The sequence below is a fragment of the Chanodichthys erythropterus genome, chromosome 5, assembly GCF_024489055.1.
Source record: "Chanodichthys erythropterus isolate Z2021 chromosome 5, ASM2448905v1, whole genome shotgun sequence".
Lineage (NCBI taxonomy): Eukaryota > Metazoa > Chordata > Actinopteri > Cypriniformes > Xenocyprididae > Chanodichthys > Chanodichthys erythropterus.
Genome location: NC_090225.1, coordinates 21036803 through 21059309, shown reverse-complemented (window position 1 = coordinate 21059309; position 22507 = coordinate 21036803). Strand labels below are relative to the sequence as shown.

General features: G+C 36.1%; 2 protein-coding genes across 3 annotated transcripts; both read left to right on the top strand.

Annotated features, from left to right (window-relative positions):
• Positions 1-693: 693 nt before the first annotated feature.
• LOC137020143 (tandem C2 domains nuclear protein) lies at positions 694-12735 on the top strand. 2 transcript variants are annotated; one of them, XM_067385369.1, is made up of 12 exons: positions 694-766; positions 1802-1877; positions 2003-2197; positions 2281-2451; positions 3294-3367; positions 5034-5109; positions 5742-5848; positions 6359-6475; positions 7704-7895; positions 9865-9979; positions 10643-10842; positions 11532-12735. In XM_067385369.1, exons 2-12 carry the CDS (start codon positions 1811-1813, stop codon positions 11640-11642), a joined length of 1425 nt encoding a protein of 474 aa, XP_067241470.1. In that variant the 5' UTR covers positions 694-766; positions 1802-1810; the 3' UTR covers positions 11643-12735. The 2 variants fall into 2 exon arrangements, with proteins under 2 accessions (XP_067241470.1, XP_067241471.1); XM_067385370.1 differs by lacking the exon at positions 694-766 and adding an exon at positions 1339-1344.
• A 4371-nt stretch (positions 12736-17106) lies between these two features.
• Positions 17107-22058, top strand: plek2 (pleckstrin 2). The gene is made up of 9 exons (XM_067385368.1): positions 17107-17163; positions 17257-17421; positions 18260-18450; positions 18529-18620; positions 20006-20193; positions 20317-20418; positions 20509-20592; positions 20720-20798; positions 21047-22058. Exons 1-9 carry the CDS (start codon positions 17107-17109, stop codon positions 21172-21174), a joined length of 1086 nt encoding a protein of 361 aa, XP_067241469.1. The 3' UTR covers positions 21175-22058.
• Positions 22059-22507: the final 449 nt, after the last annotated feature.

The window sequence follows — 22507 nt, the reverse complement described above, 5'->3', positions numbered from 1 at the left end:
CTGCTAAGTGTATTACTGCCCTCCACAGGTCAAAGTTTGAACTAAATTGTCATACAATATGCTTGTGCAAGTATATAACAATTAGTTCAAACTTTAACCTGTGGAGGGCAGTAATACACTTAGCAGTGTCAACACTGCCGGAATTCTAATAGAAGAAGAAGAGAGCTAGTTCAAGATGAGCGTTTATGGTTAAAACGTGTAAAATTTTAATGTTTTAGAAAATGAGCAATGGTTTCTCTAGATAAGACCCTTATTCCTCATCTGGGATCATGTAGAATGCTTTGAAGCTGCACTAAAACTGTAATTTTGACCTTCAACCGTTTGAGCTCCATTGAAGTCCACTATATGGAGAAAAATCCTGGAATGTTTCATCAAAAACCTTAATTTTTGTTCGACTGAAGAAAGAAGGACAAACATCTTGGATGACATGGGGGTGAGTAAATTATCAGGAAAATTTTATTTGAAAGTGAACTAATTCTTTAAGTGATTATAATTAACAGTAAGGAGTTTAATGAAATGAGACAATTATAACAAAAACATATAGAGAGGGGGGCTGGGTTTGGAGCGATTTACACAAGTTTTATATATGGTTAGTTCAGGATAATTGTGACTCAGTGTCCCAATGCTGTAAATAGAATGGCGGCGGCGGGCACTAGGACCCAACAGTAGTCAGAAGTTTTCTCGCTCACTGAAGGCTTTTCAGTTCAGACGCACCTGCTGCACTCGCGAGCTCTGAGATTTCAGCTCCTCGCGAACCGCAGCACAGGTATGTACAACATGATTCATTAAACGCAATCATAATGTTTAGTTGATATAAAGGAAAAATGGCTTTAATCTTAATTGTTGAAATATTTATAACTTTATTATATAGCTTATTTGTTGTGTATTTCTTTAACTTCGGTCTGTTAGGGGCACTTTTATACCTCAGCTTTTTTTGTTGTTAAATGGTCACGTTAAAACTGGGAAAGTTTTTGCCCTTCCTTTAAGGTAATTTTAATGTCTTATGAATAGATTGTAATGTTTTGCCTTTGTCTTAGACACAAATTTTCGATCTTACTATGAAAATTCATTATAAAAATTGCAATTAAGACGTCGATAATCTAAATATAGAGTTAAATATTTATTGTGTGAAAATGATTTTCATTTTCAGTAATTATGAATGTGCCTATTGTGGCGTCATTTCCACCACAACAACCAATTTTGCCATCAGGTTTTCTCAAACTTTATTGTACTTATTTACCAAGGAAATAACAGTGCCAGTGAAAAAATGTTTATGAGGTGAAGACATCAAGGTTTAAAAAAAAAACAAAAAACAAAAAAAAACCTGAAATATGAAAAACCAAGGTAAATATCACAAGTGATTGAATGAAATTGAACAAAATATATTTGCATTGTGCATCATTTCCATTCAAAATGTAATCCTTGAGATTCTAAAAAAAATTCTATCACAATCATTTCCACCACAAAATTGTATTAATCACAGAACACGTGTTGGAAATGTTGTCATTCGTCAACGATGTTATACAATTCTATGGTTACTTTGGCTAAATGTCACCTTACTCTCAATATTAGTAGACTTTTAGGTTAGGGTTAGTTGGATAAGATGACATGTACTTGCAAAGTTACCTACCTAGTCATTGGAGGGACCATCGAAATAAAGTGTTAGCAAAAATTAAGCAGACAGTCTATTAATACTCTGATGACTGGTAGTTCACATGTAGTTGCAAAGTTACTTTCTTAGTTACTTAGTCTAAAATGGACTATCAAAATAAATTTATTTTTATGTGATTGGTTTGTGCAGATCCTCAACATGACAGAATGTATTAAAAACTGCTGCAGGACATTTATGTCCAAGGAGAACGAACCAGAGATTCAGAGTGAGTCTCTCTCTCTCTCCATCACTTCCTCATGATTGTTGTTTGTATTATGCTTACACACAATATATATAAATATGAATAAATATACAAATTATGAAAGATGTATTTGTATATTTGTTTTTTAGTGATTAAGGTTCGACCTCCCAGTAAATTAACTGTTGAGTCTAATGTAAAGAGGAATGTTGGCGTATCAGAGGATTATCTCCTGTCCAAACTGCCTCCGGACGGCCGGGATGTTCCATTCATCATCCCAACTTTCAAACCCTCCTACATCCAGCCGAGAGGGGCACAGTACTCTGGCTACAATATCGGGCAACAGAGTAAGCAATATTACTCAGATATGCTAAGTTGATGACATAATTTAATTAATTTTTTTAAATCACAATTGTGTGTATGATTTCAGGTACCACAAGGAGCACTTATGCAGAAAGGAAGGCAGAGCTCGCAGGAGCCAGTCAAACGATGTATGACCCAGATTTAAACTTAAACAGCAGTCACATGATCAGCTACGTGTCACCAGGCTCACTGAGACGCCCCACTCTGAAAAACAGACCCAACAACAGCCCTGGCACAGGTGAGATACCTTTAGATCTGCCTAAAACACCAACCCAGATGTTCCACGGGGCATATTTCCTTCTATTTATTATCTGTGCGTGATGTTTAAAGAGTGGATTTACTGTCCAGTTTCACTTCCTCATAGCATCATTTAGCACGCAACTTCTCATAATGCAACCTCAAATATTTACGTTCCTACACACCTTTGCATAACCCTTCCTGCTCCTAAATCCCCTATTGTTCTTGGCAGATTTGCACTGACAATGTCCCTGATCATATTGTTGAGAGGCCACATTCAGATGATTCTAATGCTGTGTTTTCAGTGGCTGAGCATGACACAATTGTAAACATTACACCGATGAAGACTTTTTAAATGGAATCACTTTTGTTACATGACAAAATAATGTAATGTACTGAGTCAACAAGACTCTTGCTGAAAGTTAAAGGAACACTCCACTTTTTTTGAAAATAGGCTCATTTTCCAACTCCCCTAGAGTTAAACAGTTGAGTTTTACCATTTTCGAATCCATTCAGCCGATCTCCGGTTCTGGCGGTACCACTTTTAGCATAGCTTAGCATAGTTCATTGAATCTGATTAGACCGTTAGCATCGCGCTTAAAAATGACCAAAGAGTTTTGATATTTTTCCTATTTAAAACTTGACTCTTCTGTAGTTAAATCGTGTACTAAGACCGACTGAAAATAAAAAGTTGTGATTTTCTAGGCTGATATGGCTAGGAAATATACTTTCATTCAGGCGTAATAATCAAGGAACCTTGCTGCCGTTCCATGGCTGCAGCAGTGCAATGATATTACAGAAGAGTCAAGTTTTAAATAGTGAAATTATTTGTATCTTTCACAGGTTTGGAACACAGTGGCAAAGAGAGACTCAGTCTCTCCATGTTCGATTTGTCAAACCCTCAGGGCCATGTACAGGTGAGTACACACACACACACACACACACACACACACACACACACACACACACACACACACACACACACACACATACTTGTATATGTGGTTTAGAGGGACCTTCAGACGTAATGGTTTTTATATTGTACAAACTGTATATTATATCCCCCTAAACCTGCTCCTCACAGAAAACTCTGCATTTTTTGAATTTCAAAAACACAGTTTAGAATGTTTCTTAAGCCATTAGGTTTACGAGGACCAAAGACTATAGAATAACACAAGACGTGTCACTCGTATTGTTTTGAATGGGAGAAAGTGTAACGCGCAATATGGCGGAATAAGTCCCGCCTTCTAAACAAGAGCCAATCGTCGACTGGTAAAGTCATCGCGTCACTTCAGCGGCCATTAGAATCACCGGTTTCTATAGAAACAGTCAGACGCGCGCCTCTGAAACATGGCAGGTCTGCGCATGCGCATTAGCTTGATCCAGCCTATTTTTTAATACAGTTTTTTGTCATGATTCGAGCGTTTGGATAAAACATTTATAAGACAGCCGTTGTCAGATTTAATTGGTGATTTCAAATATGAAATGTAATCGTAAGGTTGGCGAACAGTTTAGTAATAGGGCATGATGCCCAGGATGCCCGAGAGGCCTTTCAAAGATGGCCGCTGAGTGAAATGACTTGTCTTAAAGGGACTTTGACGAAGACACAGGAAGTGTCCTTATAAACCATGTTTACATTGTTATACCCATGTCATTATACACATTTGTGTCCTCATAAACCATGTATACAAGAACACACACACATTGGGTTTCGACGTTTTATGTGGACATTCTATAGACAATTTTTTTATACTGTGCCATCTGCAAGCATTCTGCATTTTAAAATTTTTTAAATATATTTTTTCAAAAAACATTATTTAGGATTATTTATAAATAGTTTTCCTCATGGGGACCAAAAATATCCCAACAAAATATTACTATCCTTATGGGGACATTTTGTCCCCGCATTTGGGAATACCTGAACCACACACACACACACACACACACACACACACACACACACACACACACACACACACACACACACACACACACACACACACACACACACACACACACACACACACACACACCTCTTAACAACCCATTCCATAAAACTGTATCGTAACTGAAACTGCAGCTTTCACGTACAGCTGAGATCCTGTACACCTGTTCACATATTATTATTTAGATAAGAAATGTAATTTATTGCTGTGATGGCAAACTGTTTTTTCAGCAGCCATTACTCCAGTCTTCACATGATCCTTCAGAAATCATTCTAATATGATGATTTGCTGTTTAAGAAATGTCTTATTATTAATATTAAAGATAGCTGTGCTGCTTAATATTTTGTGGAAACCACAATACACTTTTTTCAGGATTCTTTGATGAATAGAAAGTTGAAATTTATGTTTGAGGATTACAAATCAGCCATGGCACTATTAAACAGGAGTTTGATTTGAGCCTGGTGAAGTTTCTATTATTGTTGAAGTTAAATAAAGAGTCAGTTTATGATCTCTTGCATTTGCACCAATCAGAGCTGATTCCTGAATCAAGTGTGGTGTATATACACTAATACTTTGCTGTTTAATGATTAGCAGTGCTGTTGTTCAGTAACATTTCTTCCTCTCTTGTTCCTCCAAGCGTTATGATTCTGTATCCAGTGTCCAGAGCAGCACATCCTCCATTCAGGATTCCTTTGGGAGCAGCCGTAGTCTAGGTAACCATTCATGACGGAACACTGAAGTCGTAACAGCAGACGAGCGCATTCCAAAAGAACCCTCAAAGTTCCCTTCCAATAGAACTCTCTGGAAATGGTTCCGCTCCACTGTTACCTACAGTTTCATTTGTTTGGTTTTCCTTTTGTTTTTTTGTCAGGGTCTTTTTGGGCTCTTTATTTCTCAACAATCTTACTCCCTCTCTCCTCACCCCGTGTACACATACACACAGATTCTCAAACACGCACAACACACACAGGACAGACTCAGATCACTCAGATTGTGAAATCGTAAAGGGCAGACACAGTAATCACTTCCAAATGTTTTCCCTGAGGTCCAGTACACAAGTCCTCATATAACTTTCAGAATGTAGAGTGGATCTTTACGCACAAACAAAAAACTGAAAATATATTTCAATATAACAAACATTTACCATCCACCATCTGAGGACGATAATTTTAAACATCCGAGACCACTAGTGAAATGCTTCTAATATATTTGAAAGTGGTTTTAACTAACAATGAAGTTAATTATAAATAATTTGATCCAAAAAATTTTCTTTACTGACAGCTGTAATCAATTGACATGTGGACGATCTTTTGGAGTGATAACATTTATATGTTTGTGTGCATAGAGTCCATCACACTCTCTGGTGATGAGCGGGACCGTGAGCTGGGAAAAGTGTGTGTGCACATGAAGTATGAGGAGGCGGTGGAGCAGGTGTGGATCACCTTAGTGAAGGTATGATTTCAACCAGGAGAGGCTTTGCTAGTCTACAACAGTCCATTGTGTCCCATCTAGAAACCAGCTGAATGGAGCCTCTGTGTCGCTGTAAGAGACCTTTAACAAACGATCACATTTCCAAAAAGCTATTTTTAATCTTCCGTTTTCAAATAATTGAAAAATAACTCTCTATGTGTGTGTGTATCTGTCTTTGCCTCTTTATTTTACACATAATTTGACATTAAGGGTGAAATCAAGCATCATATATAGTTAACACAATGTTTGATCTCATATTTCATAATAATTTTATTTGTCAATTATTTTATTTCTGTCTATTATTTTCTAATAGCATTTTTTTAAAAGGCCCTGGCTCCCTTTCCTCCTCTGAGAAAAATTCCCTTGTTGACATAGTGGTTTTAGTGGCTATAAAATCTCATAAACAGTAGGCCTACATGTTGTTTTCAGCCTCAATTACTGTTTCTCAAATTTCCTTTTTTTTTTTTTTTTTTTGTACTTTCTCTCTCTTAGTGTACAGACTTGAGTGTGTATACTGATGGGGTGGAGCTGCAGAAGATTGGGGTCAAAGGGGTCATCACCATGACAAAGCCAGTGCAATTTAAGAGCACAGTCAAGGAAGCATCAGCAGTGAGTAAAATCCAGCAGTCATAAGATTCAATTTAGGCTTCAGTATTGTTGATACAAAAAGGTTTTAATGATTAGCATAGCTCAGTTAGCCCCTGCTGGTAGATGCTGGAACTACAACATCTGCATTTCTTCATTTACAGCCATTCAAAATAAGCCATGTATTCTGACTAAATAAAATATTTTGCAAGCAATATACATGTGGGGTCAGTAATATTTTTATTTTAAAAAATGTAATACTTTTATTCATCAAGAAAGCATTAAATTGATCAAAAGTGAGAGTTAATTTGTATTTAAAATATATGCTGTTCTTTTGAACTTTCTATCAATCAGGGAATCCTAAAAAATTAAATTAATTAATTAATTAATTAAAAAAATTAAACAGCACAAGTGTTTTCAACATTGATTATAATGAAAATGTTTCTTGAGCAGCAATTCAGCACATTAGAATGATTTCTGAAGGATCATGTGACACTGAAGACTGGAGTAATGATGCTGAAAATTCAGCTTTGCCATCACTGAAATAAATTACATTTTAAAATATATTAAAATAGAAAACAGTCATTTAAATTGCAATAATATTTCCTAATATTACTGTAAAAACAAACACACAAACCCATTGAGATGAATGGGAATAACTTTTTCTAGGAATCATAGACCTCCTTGATTGATATAACACAAAAAGTTTGAGATTGGCTGTCTGTTACATGACGTCGGTGTAGCAAGGAACAAGGAAGAAGGAGAATATGTAGAGTAGTCTTTAATCACAAGGATAACATGAAACACAGTCAAACATTAACGGGAACGAACCAGGAATAAATAGAAACACAGGGTATATATACACAAATCAAACAAAGGAACTAATGAGGGTGATAATGAGACACAGGTGGAAACTAACTAACTAACAGACTGACAGACACAATCTAAGGTCAAACTGAGGAAGACAAAGGTGAACATGTAACACTGTCATCAAAGGTGAACATGTAACACTGTCATCATTCAAATTATTTGTGATGAATTATTCAGCCCTCCCTTCATTCCCTCCTGTATTTCTTGATTAATGCCCATTCCAGTGAGACTCAAAAGTCCCACAGAACCAAAGATGCATAAAAAACATCATCAGATAAGTAAAAACATGTAGAACATGCAGTATTGTTTTATTTTACCTTGCTTCACAGATTTTGTAACTAGTTATCCCTCAGTATATTGTCTCTCTCTATCGCTCCTTTAGGACACTGACTTCATGGAGACGTTTGTGTTCACTCTGAACTTAGAGCAAATCCGCAGATCAGCACTGGTGCTACGCCTGCAGGCTCACACACCACGTAAGCGGACGCTGGGAGAGTGTGTGTTATCTCTGCGAACGCTCGGACCACAGGAAACAAAGCACTGGCTGGAGTTCAAGCCTCACTCTAAAACACATGTGAGTCCTCACCTGCTACATGTCAATGTGACCGCATGTCTAGTCCCAAATTTTTCTCCCTTACAGGTGCTTCCTCGTTTTGACTGTAAGGTTCTTTGTAAAAAAATCTTAAACTTCTACCTGCAGTTACCCTCAATCCTGCACTCACCCATTGGACCACATTATACTGCTGCTCTAGTTCTGCTCAAGCCTCTTCTGACAGACAGAGCTCTCAGAGAGCAAGAAATCAATATAATGAAACCAGCCATTTCAATACTGCTGAAATCCCTTTTTGAAAGAATAAACTAGACCCTTAAAATGCTGATCTCTCTGATCTCTCTTCCTGTTAAAGGGGTGGTTCATTATGATTTCACTTTTTTAACTTTAGTTATTGTGTAATGTTGCTGTTTGAGCACAAACAACATCTGCAATGTGACGACCCTTAAAGTTCAAAGCAAAGCAAGATATTTTCTTTTAAAGAATTCTGTTTAAGGACTACAACAAACGGCTGGTAGGGACTACAACGAGCTTCTTCCCAGGCTGGTGACATTAATTTACATAAACCTGCTCCTGAGAACACGCAACAAAGGGGTGAGGCCATGTTATTGCAATACAGTATGTAACACAAATGCAACAGCATGTCGTAAAAGCAAGATGCCAACATAAGTTATAACCGTAATTAATCTAAACTATACCTGTTCTATGTTCATGCAGCATATATTCTCTGACTCTGATCTTACAACAGTTCCCACATGAGCGATTTATAGATTATCATGACAGAATATGCTAATCACAATGACTTTAAGATCCCATATCAGCTACATGAATTCATCAACTAACCATTCAGAAACGTCCTGTTGCATTCTACATGTTGTCACTTCTTCTTGAGTCTCTCCATCATTGTCCGACTCCGGTTTGAACATAAAAGGCTGAACAGTTTCTGACATTTTCAGTGAGTCTGCGTCAGGTAATCGGAGCTGCTAACATGAGCTCTTGAAACTCCGCCCTCTGCTTAGGAGCAGCAGCTCATTTGCATTTAAAGGGACACACACAAAATTGGAGCGTTTTTGATCACCCTCAAAAAGTGACAAATTTAACATGCTATAAAAGTTATCTGTGGGGTATTTTGAGGTAAAACTTCACATGCACACTCTGGAGACACCAGAGACTTATTTTACATCCTGTAAAAATGGAATTATACCACCCCTTTAACCTACAGAAACAAAATGTTTACTATATTTTTTCAGGTATTGTGGGCAATTCAGATTTTAATTGAGAATGCCTTTTAAATTCCTGAATTCCTGCCATTTTACTGTATTTCTTATCAAATAAATGTGGTATTGGTGAGAATAAAACATTAAAAATTTGTTAGTATACATACACTTTATATATTATTTATATTTCATATATTTATATAGGTAAAATTCATAAATTTCTCATTAATATCATCTAATTATCCATATAATATAATATATATAATAGAATGTGTCACATTATCATCTTTATACATCATCTCACTGTAAGAAGGTTAGGCCCCATTCAAACATTGTTTAGCCTACTGAAAGCTGCCATACACACAAATAGGTATCAGATTTGGCACAGTTTGTCTGACAACTATAGCTTTGTACTATTTGTGAAAGTTTTGAAAATGCGATTTATGTGTTTTGCTTTTGTTTGCATGTGACTGAAATCAAAACTTAACAGGGAAAATTGCTTTTTTTGAGTACAAAGACTTTATTCACTAGTGGAGTGTTTGAAATGGACTGAACTGTGCTCCAGAATGAAGGTCAGATGAACCTGCTCTGGAGGAAGTTATTTCTAATCAGTAATGGCTGTTTGTGTGTTACTGGGTCAGAAATTGATTTGTGTCTCAACTATAAATCAATGAATGAGTCGCAGCAGGTAGTCTGCCCTAAAACGCATACACACACACACATATTCAATCATACACAGCACCTAAACACAGATTATTTTGTGTGTGTTTCTGCAGGTGTGTCATGCTGAGCTTCAGCTGGCCTTGTGCTTCCAGCCAGTGAGCAGTCGAATGCAGCTCCAGATCCTTAGTGCTCAAAACCTTCCATCATCTTCCTCACCGTTAACGCAGAGTGAGTCCAATTATGTTTTGTTGTTTTTACATTATCAAAAAGGACTGCAAAGTTAGAAAGCACAAAGTCCACTCCAAAAGGAGCTATTCTCCATATCAGTAAGCACTGCTTCTGAACTCCCTGAGACACCTCAATTGTAGTTTTCAATTTTCTTCTGGGAACAAGCACGTCTCAATAATTCTCATTTAAATAATTCCTGCCCAAGGCATACGCAAATTAAAGGGGTCAAATCCTGGTTGAATTGCTTTAGTATGTTGAAACTCACAGTTATGATGAGGGGTGCGACATTTCCAAAACCCGCTTGAAGCGGCTAACCAATAACTATACACTGACACATCAGAGCACAGGAACTAAACAGAGAGTTACTGACAGACTGGGAAGAGAGGTGCTGCAACAATGTAAGATATGTGAAAAATGAAAACCTATTCTAGTAGACCCCCAAAATACAATCAAGACTTTGTAAAAGGCCTTAATATGGCCTTTTTAACATAACTTTACATCCTAGTCTGTTTTAAATATATTTGCATCTTTAGTTAAGTTCTCCTCCCGAAAGCCTTCTTCTTTTTTTTAAAAAAATGTATATTCCTACTTAGTTAATTTTTGTGGAAGAGGGAATATGACAAATATGACAAAATTAACTTTGCAAATGGATGTTCTCTTTAGGTTTCTTTGTGAAGGTTGACTTGCTGAGTGAGGGTAAATTCTTACTGAAGAGGAAGACGAAGGTGATGAAGTCATCTGGGGGACATGTTCAATGGGAGGAGGTGCTTCACTTGCCCATCACCAATCAGGACCAGAATGTGCAGCTGGCAGTCAAACTCTACACCCGTAGCTCTGTTCGGAGAAAACACCTGCTTGGACAGGTCAGTTTGGAGCAAAATACATTTTACAACACACTACATTCAGTGTACATATCAACACAGAAAATACATTAAAGACACTGATATTGTAAAATATTATTACAAATAAAAAAAACTTTTCTATTGTAATATACTGTAAAAATGTAATTTATTCCTTTAATGGCAAAGCTGAATTTTCAGCATCATTACTCCAGTCTTCAGTGTCACATGATCCTTCAGAAATCATTTTAATATGCTGATTTGGTGCTCAAGAAACATTTCTAATTATCACGACAGAGTTTTATTTTTGTAGAAACCGTAATACATATTTTTCTCAGGATTCTTTGATTAAATGCATAAAATGTAAGATTAAAATATCCAAAAACTACTATAACCGTGTTATATATTTTGTTGACTTGTGTACTTATATTATCCCAAATGTTTCCCAAAATGTTGTTTTGAATAAGCAACCTCTAGCAGCAAAAAATTACATATTGTGCCTTTAATAGAAAGTTTAAAATAATGGCATTTATTTCAAATGTAATTTTTTTTTGTAACATTATAAATAAGTTTACTGTAACTTTTTACCAATCAAATGTGCCCTTGCTGAAGATAAGTATTACTTTCTTTTCTCAATTTTACTAACCTCAACGTTTGAACAGAAGTGTATATTCCACGAGTTCCAGTCTTTGTATGTATTCCTTCATTTTTAGGTCCTCTTGGGATTTGACGGCAGTTCTCCTGAGGCAGTGGAACAATGGAGGGATTCCATGACTAATCCTGAAAAAGTGGTGACGTCATGGCACAGAGTTAGTCGACTCTAAAAGAGAGAGGATGAAGAAATTAGATTTGTGAGCCAAGTGGATTTTGAATGCAGCATCCAAAAAAATTAATCTTTGATTAAGTGAGTTTGGTTTTTGTAGGTGAAAAAAGTATCTAAAATGCTGGAGAAGAAATCACCAATTTAAATGTCTAAACTGTGTGAGTCCAAATGAGTCTCGCCCTCTGTAGATCCTAGTGTAGCTAATCATGTGTTAAAGCTGTTTGTAGATTTAACATTCTCTGTTCTTCATTGGTGTATGTAACTTTGAGAACATGCAATTGTCCATGTACAACATAAGTAGCACAGATACAGGACCAGGAAACATACAAAATACCATTATGTGCAATAAAATGTATTATACAGAGCTCTACATTTGTCAGTATAGCAACTTTTTAATTACTTTAATTACAGAATTCATTAATCAAGTATTATATTCAGTATTCTTCTCCATCATCTTCATACAACTGCAGTACTGCTGAGTTAATGTCAATCTGTTCTCTGTGTATAGAAACAGATATTTGCATTTTCTGAGCAGTTTGGTGATGATTATTGCACTTTCGCTAGCTCTCTGAAGATGAAATACTTGTTTTTAAGTGCGGTAAAAACTCTGTCTTGGTGTTATTGGTGAAAAAAGCTTTTATTTTTAGAAGTTTAGAAGGGTTTGAATTACATTCCCATTCAAATGGAATTCAATCCTTCAATTTGTCCCCCATTTCCTTTCACAAGCACAAAAAAAAAGGGAAAGGGCACAAGAGAATGCAACAAAGAGACTATTGTTATCATTTCACTTCCCTGCATCCTTTGTACTGCCCTTAATTCAAGGTGACCTAACTTTCTAGGCCTTGTCATTTGTATGAATTTATTTTTGCACAGGTGACACTAGCTTGTCTAAGAGTGTTCATTGTATTCGTGTTTAATTACATTGTGTTAAGTAATGCTGTAGTTCAGTGGACATGTGATATTATGTAAGACAGATATTTAAAAAGCAAATATTTCATTTGTATCAACTATATTTTATGCACATACATAAACATTGTTTGATAAATGTTTGGCATCCTGATGTTACAGAAATAATAAAAAAAAACAATAAAATTGCTGGAAAAGAATCATTTCTATGAAATTGTAATGGGACTTTGTGTAAAGATACTTTCATTTATGTTTTTTTATGATTTGACAGCTGTACTATGACTTGATAACAGCATGGTAATTTATTGGCATCATTCTCCAAACCCAGAGGAAATACTATAAACAGACAAATGTTTGTGTGGGTCTGAGTGTTTGCGCTTCTTAACCTCAGTGATTGTGCGGCTCTTTTAAAGGCCTTTAACAGGTTCTTCTATATCCGGGTGTGATTTTCATTTACGTCATAACTTTCGGGATCGCTGTTTGAACAGTGTTAATGGTTATTTCTGAAGACACACCTCCAGCAGCCTGCAGCTGATCGCTGTGTGTGAAGGTATTTGTGTAGTTTCGTATCGATAGCAACCATACAATCAATTAATAAAAATGCTCCATGTAATAGAGAACCTCAAACACCTTTAGCTGCAAAAGTCAAGAGACAAAATACATAATAATAAAATTAGAAAAAATTGGAAAAAAGTCAATATGGCATTAATTAAAGTCAATATGGCAGGAATGTTTTTCAGTGTATGGTTGTGTCAGTAATTCTCTCTATAGCACTCACCCACAAACAGCTGTGACCATGAGGGCTGTGTGCCTTTGTGTGTGCACTGTGTTTCAATTAAAAGTGGATCAGCAGGTCTGGGATTTTAGCTCAGTATCCAGGATCTGAAATCCTCACAAAAACTTCTTCAAACTACGAATTTACACATCTGCATCATAACACCACAACTTCCCCTAAAAACTAATTTACAATTACATAAAACACAAACTGCTTTTAAAAAATAAATAAAATGATTTGTTGATTAACAGTGTTTAACATTTTCTGAGGTTTTCAAGTACATTAAAGGGTTAGTTCACCCAAAAATGAAAATAATGTAATTTATTACTCACCCTCATGCCGTTCCACACCTGTAAGACCTTTATTAATCTTCAGAACACAAATTAAGATATTTTAGTTGAAATCCAATGGCTCAGTGAGGCCTCCATAGGGAGCAATGACATTTCCTCTCTCAAAATCCATAAAGGTACTAAAAACATATTTAAATCAGTTCATGTGAGTTCAGTGGTTCAATATTAATATTATAAAGCGACGAGAATATTTTTGGAGCGCCAAAAGAAAACTAAATAACGACTTATTTAGTGATGGCTGATTTCAAAACACTGCTTCAGGAAGCATCAGAGCACAAATGAATCAGTGTGTCGAATCAGCTTTTCGGAGCGCCAAAGTCACGTGGGGGGGGTTTGGCGCTCCAAAAATATTCTCGTCGCTTTATAATATTAATATTGAGCCACTGTACTCACATGAACCGATTTAAATATGTTTTTAGTATCTTAATGGATCTTGAGAGCGGAAGTGACATTGCTCTCTATGGAGGCCTCACTGAGTCATCGGATTTCATCTAAAATATCTTAATTTGTGTTCCAAAGATTAATGAAGGTCTTACGGGTGTGGAACGACATGAGGGTAAGTAATAAATGACATTATTTTCATTTTTGGGTGAACTAACCCTTTAATAGTATATATATATATATATATATATATATATATATATATATATATATATATATATATATAACACTGCATGCAAGTTGATTTTCTGATCATATTTTTTATTTCCAAGCACTTTTTACCAATTCCAAACCACATCAAACTTAATAACTATTAACAGCCTATATATATAAAAAAAAAATTCTTCATGTATTTCACAACACTTCAGCATGTGATTCTTATTAAGTGGGGGTCATTTTTAGGATTCTTTACCTAACCCAAGTCTCTGAGATCCTTACACCTCGTACTTCTGGAGACTCCAGGTAGGTTGCAGTTCTGAAAAATGGTGGTGCTGGAGACTAAATGGTTCCTGATGGTTTCACACCTAATTCTTCACCTCAATCTTAATTATTTTGCAGTTAACGTGTCTTTTCACCTCCACCTGTTTTTTTTTCTGACCCTGCTGATCCAATGAGCATTTTGCTGTCCAATGGTCATGCCTTAACAGCAATTTCTAGTATTACATTAGTATTGCGTCCTTCTCATGGGCATTTAATAATTTTTGACTTTTCAGTCTGAGTTAAATGTCTTTTTTGGCTCATTTTATCTGTAAAAGAAAATCTGCCAAATAATTATGCACACCTGAATATAAGGCATTTTTCATTTCCAGCCTTCACAAACAATTATATATCACTTATAAATTATTAAAAACAAAATTACTAAGACCGATGTGGTTTGGAATTGGTAAAATTATCAGAAAATCAACTTGCATAGTGTGTGTATATATATATATATATATATATATATATATATATATATATATATATATATATATATATATATATATATATATATAGTGATATATTTTATTAAATGTAAAGATGCATGTTTTCTGTTATGGGTAGGTTTAGGATAGAATATACAGTTTGTACAGTATAAAAATCATTATATCTATGGAAAGTCCACATAAAACATGGAACCCCTGTGTGTGTGTGTGTGTGTGTGTGTGTGTGTGTGTGTGTGTGTGTGTGTGTGTGTGTGTGTGTGTGTGTGTGTGTGTGTGTGTGTGTGTGTGTGTGTGTGTGTGTGTGTGTGTGTGTGTGTGTGTGTGTGTGTGTGTGTGTGTGTGTGTGCACGTTTTTGTGATTTATGAAGACACAAATTTGTAAAATGACATGAGTATTACACTGGTATTACGGCGTAAACATGTTTTATGAAGACATTTCATAGGTCCTCTTATTTAAAATAGCTTTAAAACATACTAAACAATGTTTTATTAAAAATATAAAAATGCAGGGGGATAGAATGTACAGTTTGTACAGTATAAAAACCATTAATTTAACCATTAATTTAAGTTTAACAAACGTGTGTGTTTGTGTGTGTGTTAACCAAGGCTTTGCAGTGTTATCTGGTATAACTATATTTTATGTGTATGTTTTATATTGTATGTGTTCTGAGATGTCAATCATAAAATTCGGTGTACTGCCATATAATGTATTTTACTTCATGAGAGGTTTTCTTTTCAAATTATTCTCCCACAAGTAACAGAAAACAACTACATCCTACTCAATTGCTGCACAAGATCACCATCTAGTGCTCTGCAATAGAAGTGTGTGAGCAGTGAAGAAGGCGACTGAGGTTTGGCCGTGTTCCCACCAGAGTTTTCCTTCTTTACACAGTTCATGTAGGAACATGGCCGATGATTTCAAGCATATGATAAACACACAAATTGTGAAAGAATGTCTCAGCTCAAATATGTCAGCCTGCTGGCAAATTCCAGTTTTAGCTATGTCGAAATATGTCTGTTTATTACTCTAAAAAATAATGGTTCCAAAAGGGGGTTTTCACAGTGATGCCATAGAAGAACAATTTTTGGTTCCCAAACGAGCTGTTCAATTAACAGTTTTTAAAAGAACCATTTTTTGTTTGAAGAACATTTTAAAATCGAAATAATCTTTTTACACTATAAAACACTATTTTACACTTTTTTTTTTTTTTTTTTTAGTCCTGAACTTGAAGTCTTCTGTACCCTCTACTGCACACATACTGCACACAAAAAACTTAATAAAACCTGACAAAAGGCTTCTCTACACCTTCACACACACACACACACACACACACACACACACACACACACACACACACACACACACACACACACACACACACACACACATTTTTTATGTACAGTTCATGTCATTTTAAGTAAGATTACTAAAGCAAATAATCTTGCCTTCTTCTCACACCATGTGTTCCTGTGACCATGTGTCAGAACAGGACGTCCCACCTTTAAATGGTGCTTGATAGTGACTCCCACACCTTACTGGACTGTTCTTTGGTACTTTCTCGACCTTTCTAATTGGTTGTAATCATTTAAAGAAAAAAAATTACTAAACAAAGGGCTTAAGAAGAGGGATAAGACTGTCAAAATTAAATGTGTATTTCCAAAGTTATTTTCATCGCAGTTGCACTGCCATAGCAACAAACATCCTGTCACTGAATGGATGAATCTCACCTGAATTAGATCATGACTCAATCTGACTGGCGTCTGTCTTGGTGATTCATGAAACCCCTACAGTAATTTTCCAAATTGCCTGTGAACTGTAAGATTTAAAAGACATGTATTAATTTCATTCTATCGGATTTTCATCAGACTTCACAAGTGCGTATTATTTATTTATTTATTTTAATTTTTAATGAATTTAATTCTCATCAAATCCACGCCCAGGCGCGGTTTTCTTGCTCAGTGTTGATTGTTGGGGGCGCCGATAGGATGTGACGCACTCTCCGAGGAATTTCTGCGGCAGCTATAAAACACCTGAAGCGATAGTGGACCTGCACTGGTGAAGTTAACATGGGCACTGAGTCAGAGAATAACGGCGTGCTTAAAGAGGGATTTTTAGTGAAAAGGGTGAGAGAACATTTTAAAACTTTTTATTCATACCCATATGGCAAATTAATTCCTAATTGTGAGTGGATTATTAACAAATGATATTCATTTTAGGGCCATGTGGTTCAAAACTGGAAAGTTCGTTGGTTTGTACTTAAATCGGACAAACTTCTGTATTATAAATATGAAGGCGGCAAACGGGATTCCTGTCATCGAGGGACGATACCGCTGAATAACTGCAAAATCATCTGTCCTTACCTGGAGTACGAAAACAGACCGGTGAGTGAGGACAGTCAAAGTTTTATATAGCTAAAACATTCTGACTAACAACAAAATATGAAATAAAAACACGAGGATATTCATATAAATATTTTCAACGTTTTCCAACATGTCCTTAACCACAAAAGTTACCGTTATGTTAATGAGCCCGTTCGCTGTAGCCATAGCAACAGTACGATGATCGATGGCGATCCGTTTAGATCAGTAACGTTAAAGTACAACTTTAAAACTGATAATGTAATTTTTGACGTTATTTATATGTATTCGTTGTGTAGCCTAGATTATCACAAAGTTATGTAGTGCAGTTTTATAGTCCTCTGTTAAGGAGTTTACAGCAAAGCAGTATTTTGTGCTTTTAAGATTATACTCTCAAGCTACAGACGTTATTAATGATCATAATTAAACATTCAATTGGTTATCCACAGTTTACAAACAGATATTATTGGGAAATTTCTAATCAGTGGTGTCGTTCAGATTACACCTTGAACACTAAACCAAACACTGGGAGTGGCTCTGTGCTTTAAATGTTCACAGCCTCAGGTTATGCTTCATATGAATTACCCTTTCATTATTTTGTTTTGCATTGCTCACATGCACTAGCATGTCAGGAACACCACTTTTATTTCCCCCAGTAAATCTTTTCAATGTCTTTGATTAATTCCACATTGTGTAACAGCTGCAGTCAATGCCAGGTTTGGAGTGATCGAGTTTGGCATGTTTGTTGCAATGTTCTTCTTATACAAAAAGTGCTGCACTTATCACCAACAATTTAAAATGTTTGATTAGGGCTGTGACTGAAGGCTGTTGTCATATTAAAACCTCATTTTACACCCTGTAGTTGGTGCTGAAGCTGCAGACCAGCACTTCAGAGGAGCATTTTCTGGAGGCTTGCATGAGGGAGGAACGTGACGAATGGGCTGCGGCGATTGGTGCAGCAGTACAGAAGCTTAACCCATGTGATGCACAGACCCCCTCTCCATCACAAATTAAAGGTTCTGCGTCACTCCAGCTTCACAATGTCAACCTCAGGTAGCTACGTGTGCAATTTGTCAATATATGCGAATATGTGTTTGTGACTCCATATCTAAATGTGTATCTGTACATCAGTCAGGTGGTGGACTCCATGTATGATGTGCACACTGGTATCCGGCTATGCAGTCATGTTGAGCAGGGCAGCTCTTACACCAACTGTTTCTCAGGTCAGACACTCAAAAACACACAAAGCATCAATGTGCGTTATTATTAAAGAAATTACATTCTCTCTTGATAATGTTAAAGTTAAATGTTTTTGGAAGATAACTTTTTTTCTCACCTGCACACTGTAAAACCCGATGTTCAGAATACTCAACTTTTGTGGACACCGATTACATCAAAATATTTAAGGAAACCAACTGAATTTTAAGTTACCAGTCTGATGCAAAGCATGCTAGGAACTAGAAATCTGCTGCAACTCGGTCAGTTTAAGTTCTGCTTACTAATATCAGATTTTGAGTTCACATAACTTTTTTCTATTACGTACAATTCAGTAGTATTTAAGTGAAACAATCTTATTTCATTTAATTAGTTTAAACTGTTCGGTTTTAAATACAGTAAAAACAGTGATAGTTTGTTTAAAATGACTATTTCCTATTTTTTTATTCCTATATTTTAAAATGTAATTTATTCCTGTGATTGCAAAGCTGAATCTCCAGCATCCATTACTTCACGCTTCAGTCACGTGATCCTTCAGAAATCATTCAGATATGCTGAATTTTAGTTCAAAAGAACTGCATTAATTTGAAATAGAATTTTGCCTATTGAAATAAAATAGGCTTTGCTGTCATTGCATCTTTGCCAAATAAAAGTATTAATTTCTATCAACAAAAATAATCTTACTATCTCTAAACATTTGAAAAGTAGTGTGTGATGTACAAACGTATATTTGACTGTATACAATCCCTTACCTTTTAGGGTCAATATGATTTTGCCAAGTAAGACGTGTTCCTGGATCAACTTTTGTTGATCCTGGAACACTATTCCTGTCCAAAAACATAGTCCTAACCTTATCCCTACCCCTAAACCTAACCCCACCCATAATTTATCCGTAAAATCAGAGGGAAATGAAATAAGAATGGTGTAGAAGCCCCTAACCCTTGTTGCAAGACTAAACTTGACCTATCCCTCAAATTTGATGATTGGAATGTTGTTCCAGGATCAAAAAGGATGTTTTACTTGGTGAAATCACGTTCATCTACCTTTTAGACATATCGGCAGTTACTTTGTGATTTTTTTTTTTTTTTTTTTCTTCTGCCAATGAGTCACATGTTTTGTTTCCTGAAAGTATCAGTCTTTTTGAATAAATCTGTTGAGTGAAAGATTCACTCCTAAAGACAGTCACTTGTCGCCACATACTGGAGATACAATATAACCTGCAGACTCATCGTCACTTCTCACTATACACATAGTGACAGTCTGCCTGGAATGTGCAAACATAGACAAGCACAGTGAATCAAACATCAAACCATATTAGGTCTATCAAATTCAGAGATTGGAACTGTTTCTTATTTGTGTGTGTGTGTTTGTGTGTGTGTGTGTGTGTGTGCAGGCTCAGCAGTGGTGGATTGGCTTGTGTTTAATAAATTGGCTTTGACCCGTACGGAGGCAGTAACATTAGCCTCTGCACTGCTGGATGAGACCTCCCTGCGGCCCATCGGGGTCAGGAGCGCAGACGCTCTCCGTAACGCTGCTCTAGGAGAACAGTTCCTCGATGACTCCTCTGCACTCTACTGCTTTGTAAGTTCCTAATCTCTTTCTTTTTGATTTATTCTCTACTCAACTCTTTGGTAATCATATTATATACTAGATATAAAAATAAGATGTCCTAATTGAACCGAACAAATATGATTTCTCAAACAGTCCCAAAGCTTCCATAAGCGAGGCAGTGTGAAAGCAGAAAAGTCTCGGTCTGCGGTGGAGCTGAGTGGAAAGGTGGTGAAGAGAGGTTACCTGCTCAAACAGGTGAGCACTCTGCTATAATTTGATCTGAAATATACTTATTTGTGATGCTAGCATTCTGTGTGTTAACTCGCCTGTTTATCTGTGTGTCAGGGGCACAAGGTGAAGAACTGGAAGGTGAGATTGTTTGTTCTGAGGGCAGAGCCTTGTTTCCTGCACTACTATGACCCCAGCAAGGTGAGAAGAACGCTGATGTGCAATTTTACAGACTTTCAAGTACATTTATGTTAAATTCTAAAGAAATCATGTGATGTTTTTTTTTTTTGTAATGACTTGTTTACTTCCCAATGGCCACCTTTCTCAGGATGACATCACTCCGGTTGGCGGTATATCTCTGCGTGGCTGTCTGGTGTCTGCCCTCGATGATAACGGCGTACCGTCTGGTGAGTCAGACTTTGATGATTGCCTGTTCCTTCTTTCATGATTGCCCAGGTGTGATGATTGCCTGTTCCCACAAATTAATATTTACAAAATAATCACACATATATTAATCAGAATTAAGGAACGACTTTGCCACTGACTGAAAATACTAGTAAACAATGATTTAGGTCTTGTTGTCTTGGTAGCAGTAATATTTACTGGTATATACTGTAAACACAGAAACTAATGGTCACTTTCTTGTAATCTTCAGGTGTTAAAGGTAAAGTGCAGGGGAACCTCTTTAAAATCATCACTCAGACGGAGACACACTATTACATGCAGGCTCCAACACACGAGGAGAGGATGGACTGGATCCAAGCTATTAGAAAAGTGACTTAATTATGCTACACACTTTGGGTTAGTTCACTCAAAAATGACATTTCTGTCATTAATTACTCACCCTCATGTCGTTCCAAACCCGTAAGACCTTTGTTTGTCTTCAGAACACAAATTAAGATATTTTTGATGAAATACGAGGGTATATCTGATCCATGCATAGGCAGCAATGATATTGCTTTTGAGGTCCAGAAAGGTACTAAAGATAATATTAAGGTTGAACCACTGTTTCATCTTTGGGTGAACTAACCCTTCAAAGGTCATTGTTGGTATTGTTATTGTTAGCTTTATTGTTAACATTGCTAGTACCGGTATTGTTAACTAACATAAAAAATATATAATTAGTTATGTGCAATCAAAATAAAATATATAGTGTTGTACAGCTGATAAAAAAATATTATTATGAAATATATTAAATAATAATAATAATAATAATACACTTGGGGCCAGCATGAGGCCTCATTCTAGTTAGCACATAGAATATTTTAATATATTTCTGATTTTCCATAAGTTCAGGCTGTATTTTGTGCATGAGTTTGTTGACATATTGTAAGGTGGTAAAGCTTATACATTCAGTGAATGTACTATGAAAGCCAGATGATGATCAGTGTGAATGTTTTTTTTATGTAAAATTTTGCAAAATAAATGTTTATTTTACTTTGTTGTGCATGCCTGCAGTTTTGTTATGAACCGTTAACATGTTTTTACCTGCCTTCTGTTTGTCTACCAAGTTGTTTATTAACAGAATTGACTTCATGTCTTGCACAAGTCTGTTGGTTTGTTGCTATGGTTTAAAAACACACACTATGCCTGTGTGTTTCTCGCTCTCAAATGCCCAAAAACACATATTAGGTTTTTGTGTTTTATGGGGACATTCCATAGACATAATGATTTTTATACAGTACAAACTGCATATTCTTTCCCCTAAACCGAATCCTACCCATCACAGAAAACTTTCTGCATTTTTACATTTTTAAAAAACATCACTTGATTTACAGTATAAGCGGTTTCCTCATGGGGACCAAAAATATCCCAATGTTTTTTTTTTTTTTTATACTGTACAAACTATATTCTATCCCCTAAAGGCCAATTCACACCACAGAGACAAACGCCAACAAACAAGTTGGCAGGTGGATTTAGATTTTTATGAAAAATAACTGCCATGTTCACACTGGTCCAACAGACACCAACAAACACCGATTGACTATGGTCAGTCAGGTGAAAACAAACTCCGACCAACTCCAACAGATGCCAACAGATATGTTGTGCGGTGTGAATTGGCCTTTACTACACTAACCCTACCCCTAAAGCTACTCATCACAGAAAGCTTTTGGCA

What these genes read in the sequence shown, in the direction of transcription:
- plek2 (XM_067385368.1), top strand. Translation starts at nt 17,107, where the DNA reads ATGGGCACTGAGTCAGAGAATAACGGCGTGCTTAAAGAGGGATTTTTA. An exon ending in TTACACCAACTGTTTCTCAG is followed by an intron (nt 18,621 to 20,005) that starts GTCAGACACTCA and finishes GTGTGTGTGCAG; the next exon opens with GCTCAGCAGTGGTGGATTGG. An exon ending in CCTCTGCACTCTACTGCTTT is followed by an intron (nt 20,194 to 20,316) that starts GTAAGTTCCTAA and finishes TTTCTCAAACAG; the next exon opens with TCCCAAAGCTTCCATAAGCG.
- LOC137020143 (XM_067385369.1), top strand. Translation starts at nt 1,811, where the DNA reads ATGACAGAATGTATTAAAAACTGCTGCAGGACATTTATGTCCAAGGAG. An exon ending in CTACAATATCGGGCAACAGA is followed by an intron (nt 2,198 to 2,280) that starts GTAAGCAATATT and finishes GTATGATTTCAG; the next exon opens with GTACCACAAGGAGCACTTAT. An exon ending in ACCCTCAGGGCCATGTACAG is followed by an intron (nt 3,368 to 5,033) that starts GTGAGTACACAC and finishes TGTTCCTCCAAG; the next exon opens with CGTTATGATTCTGTATCCAG.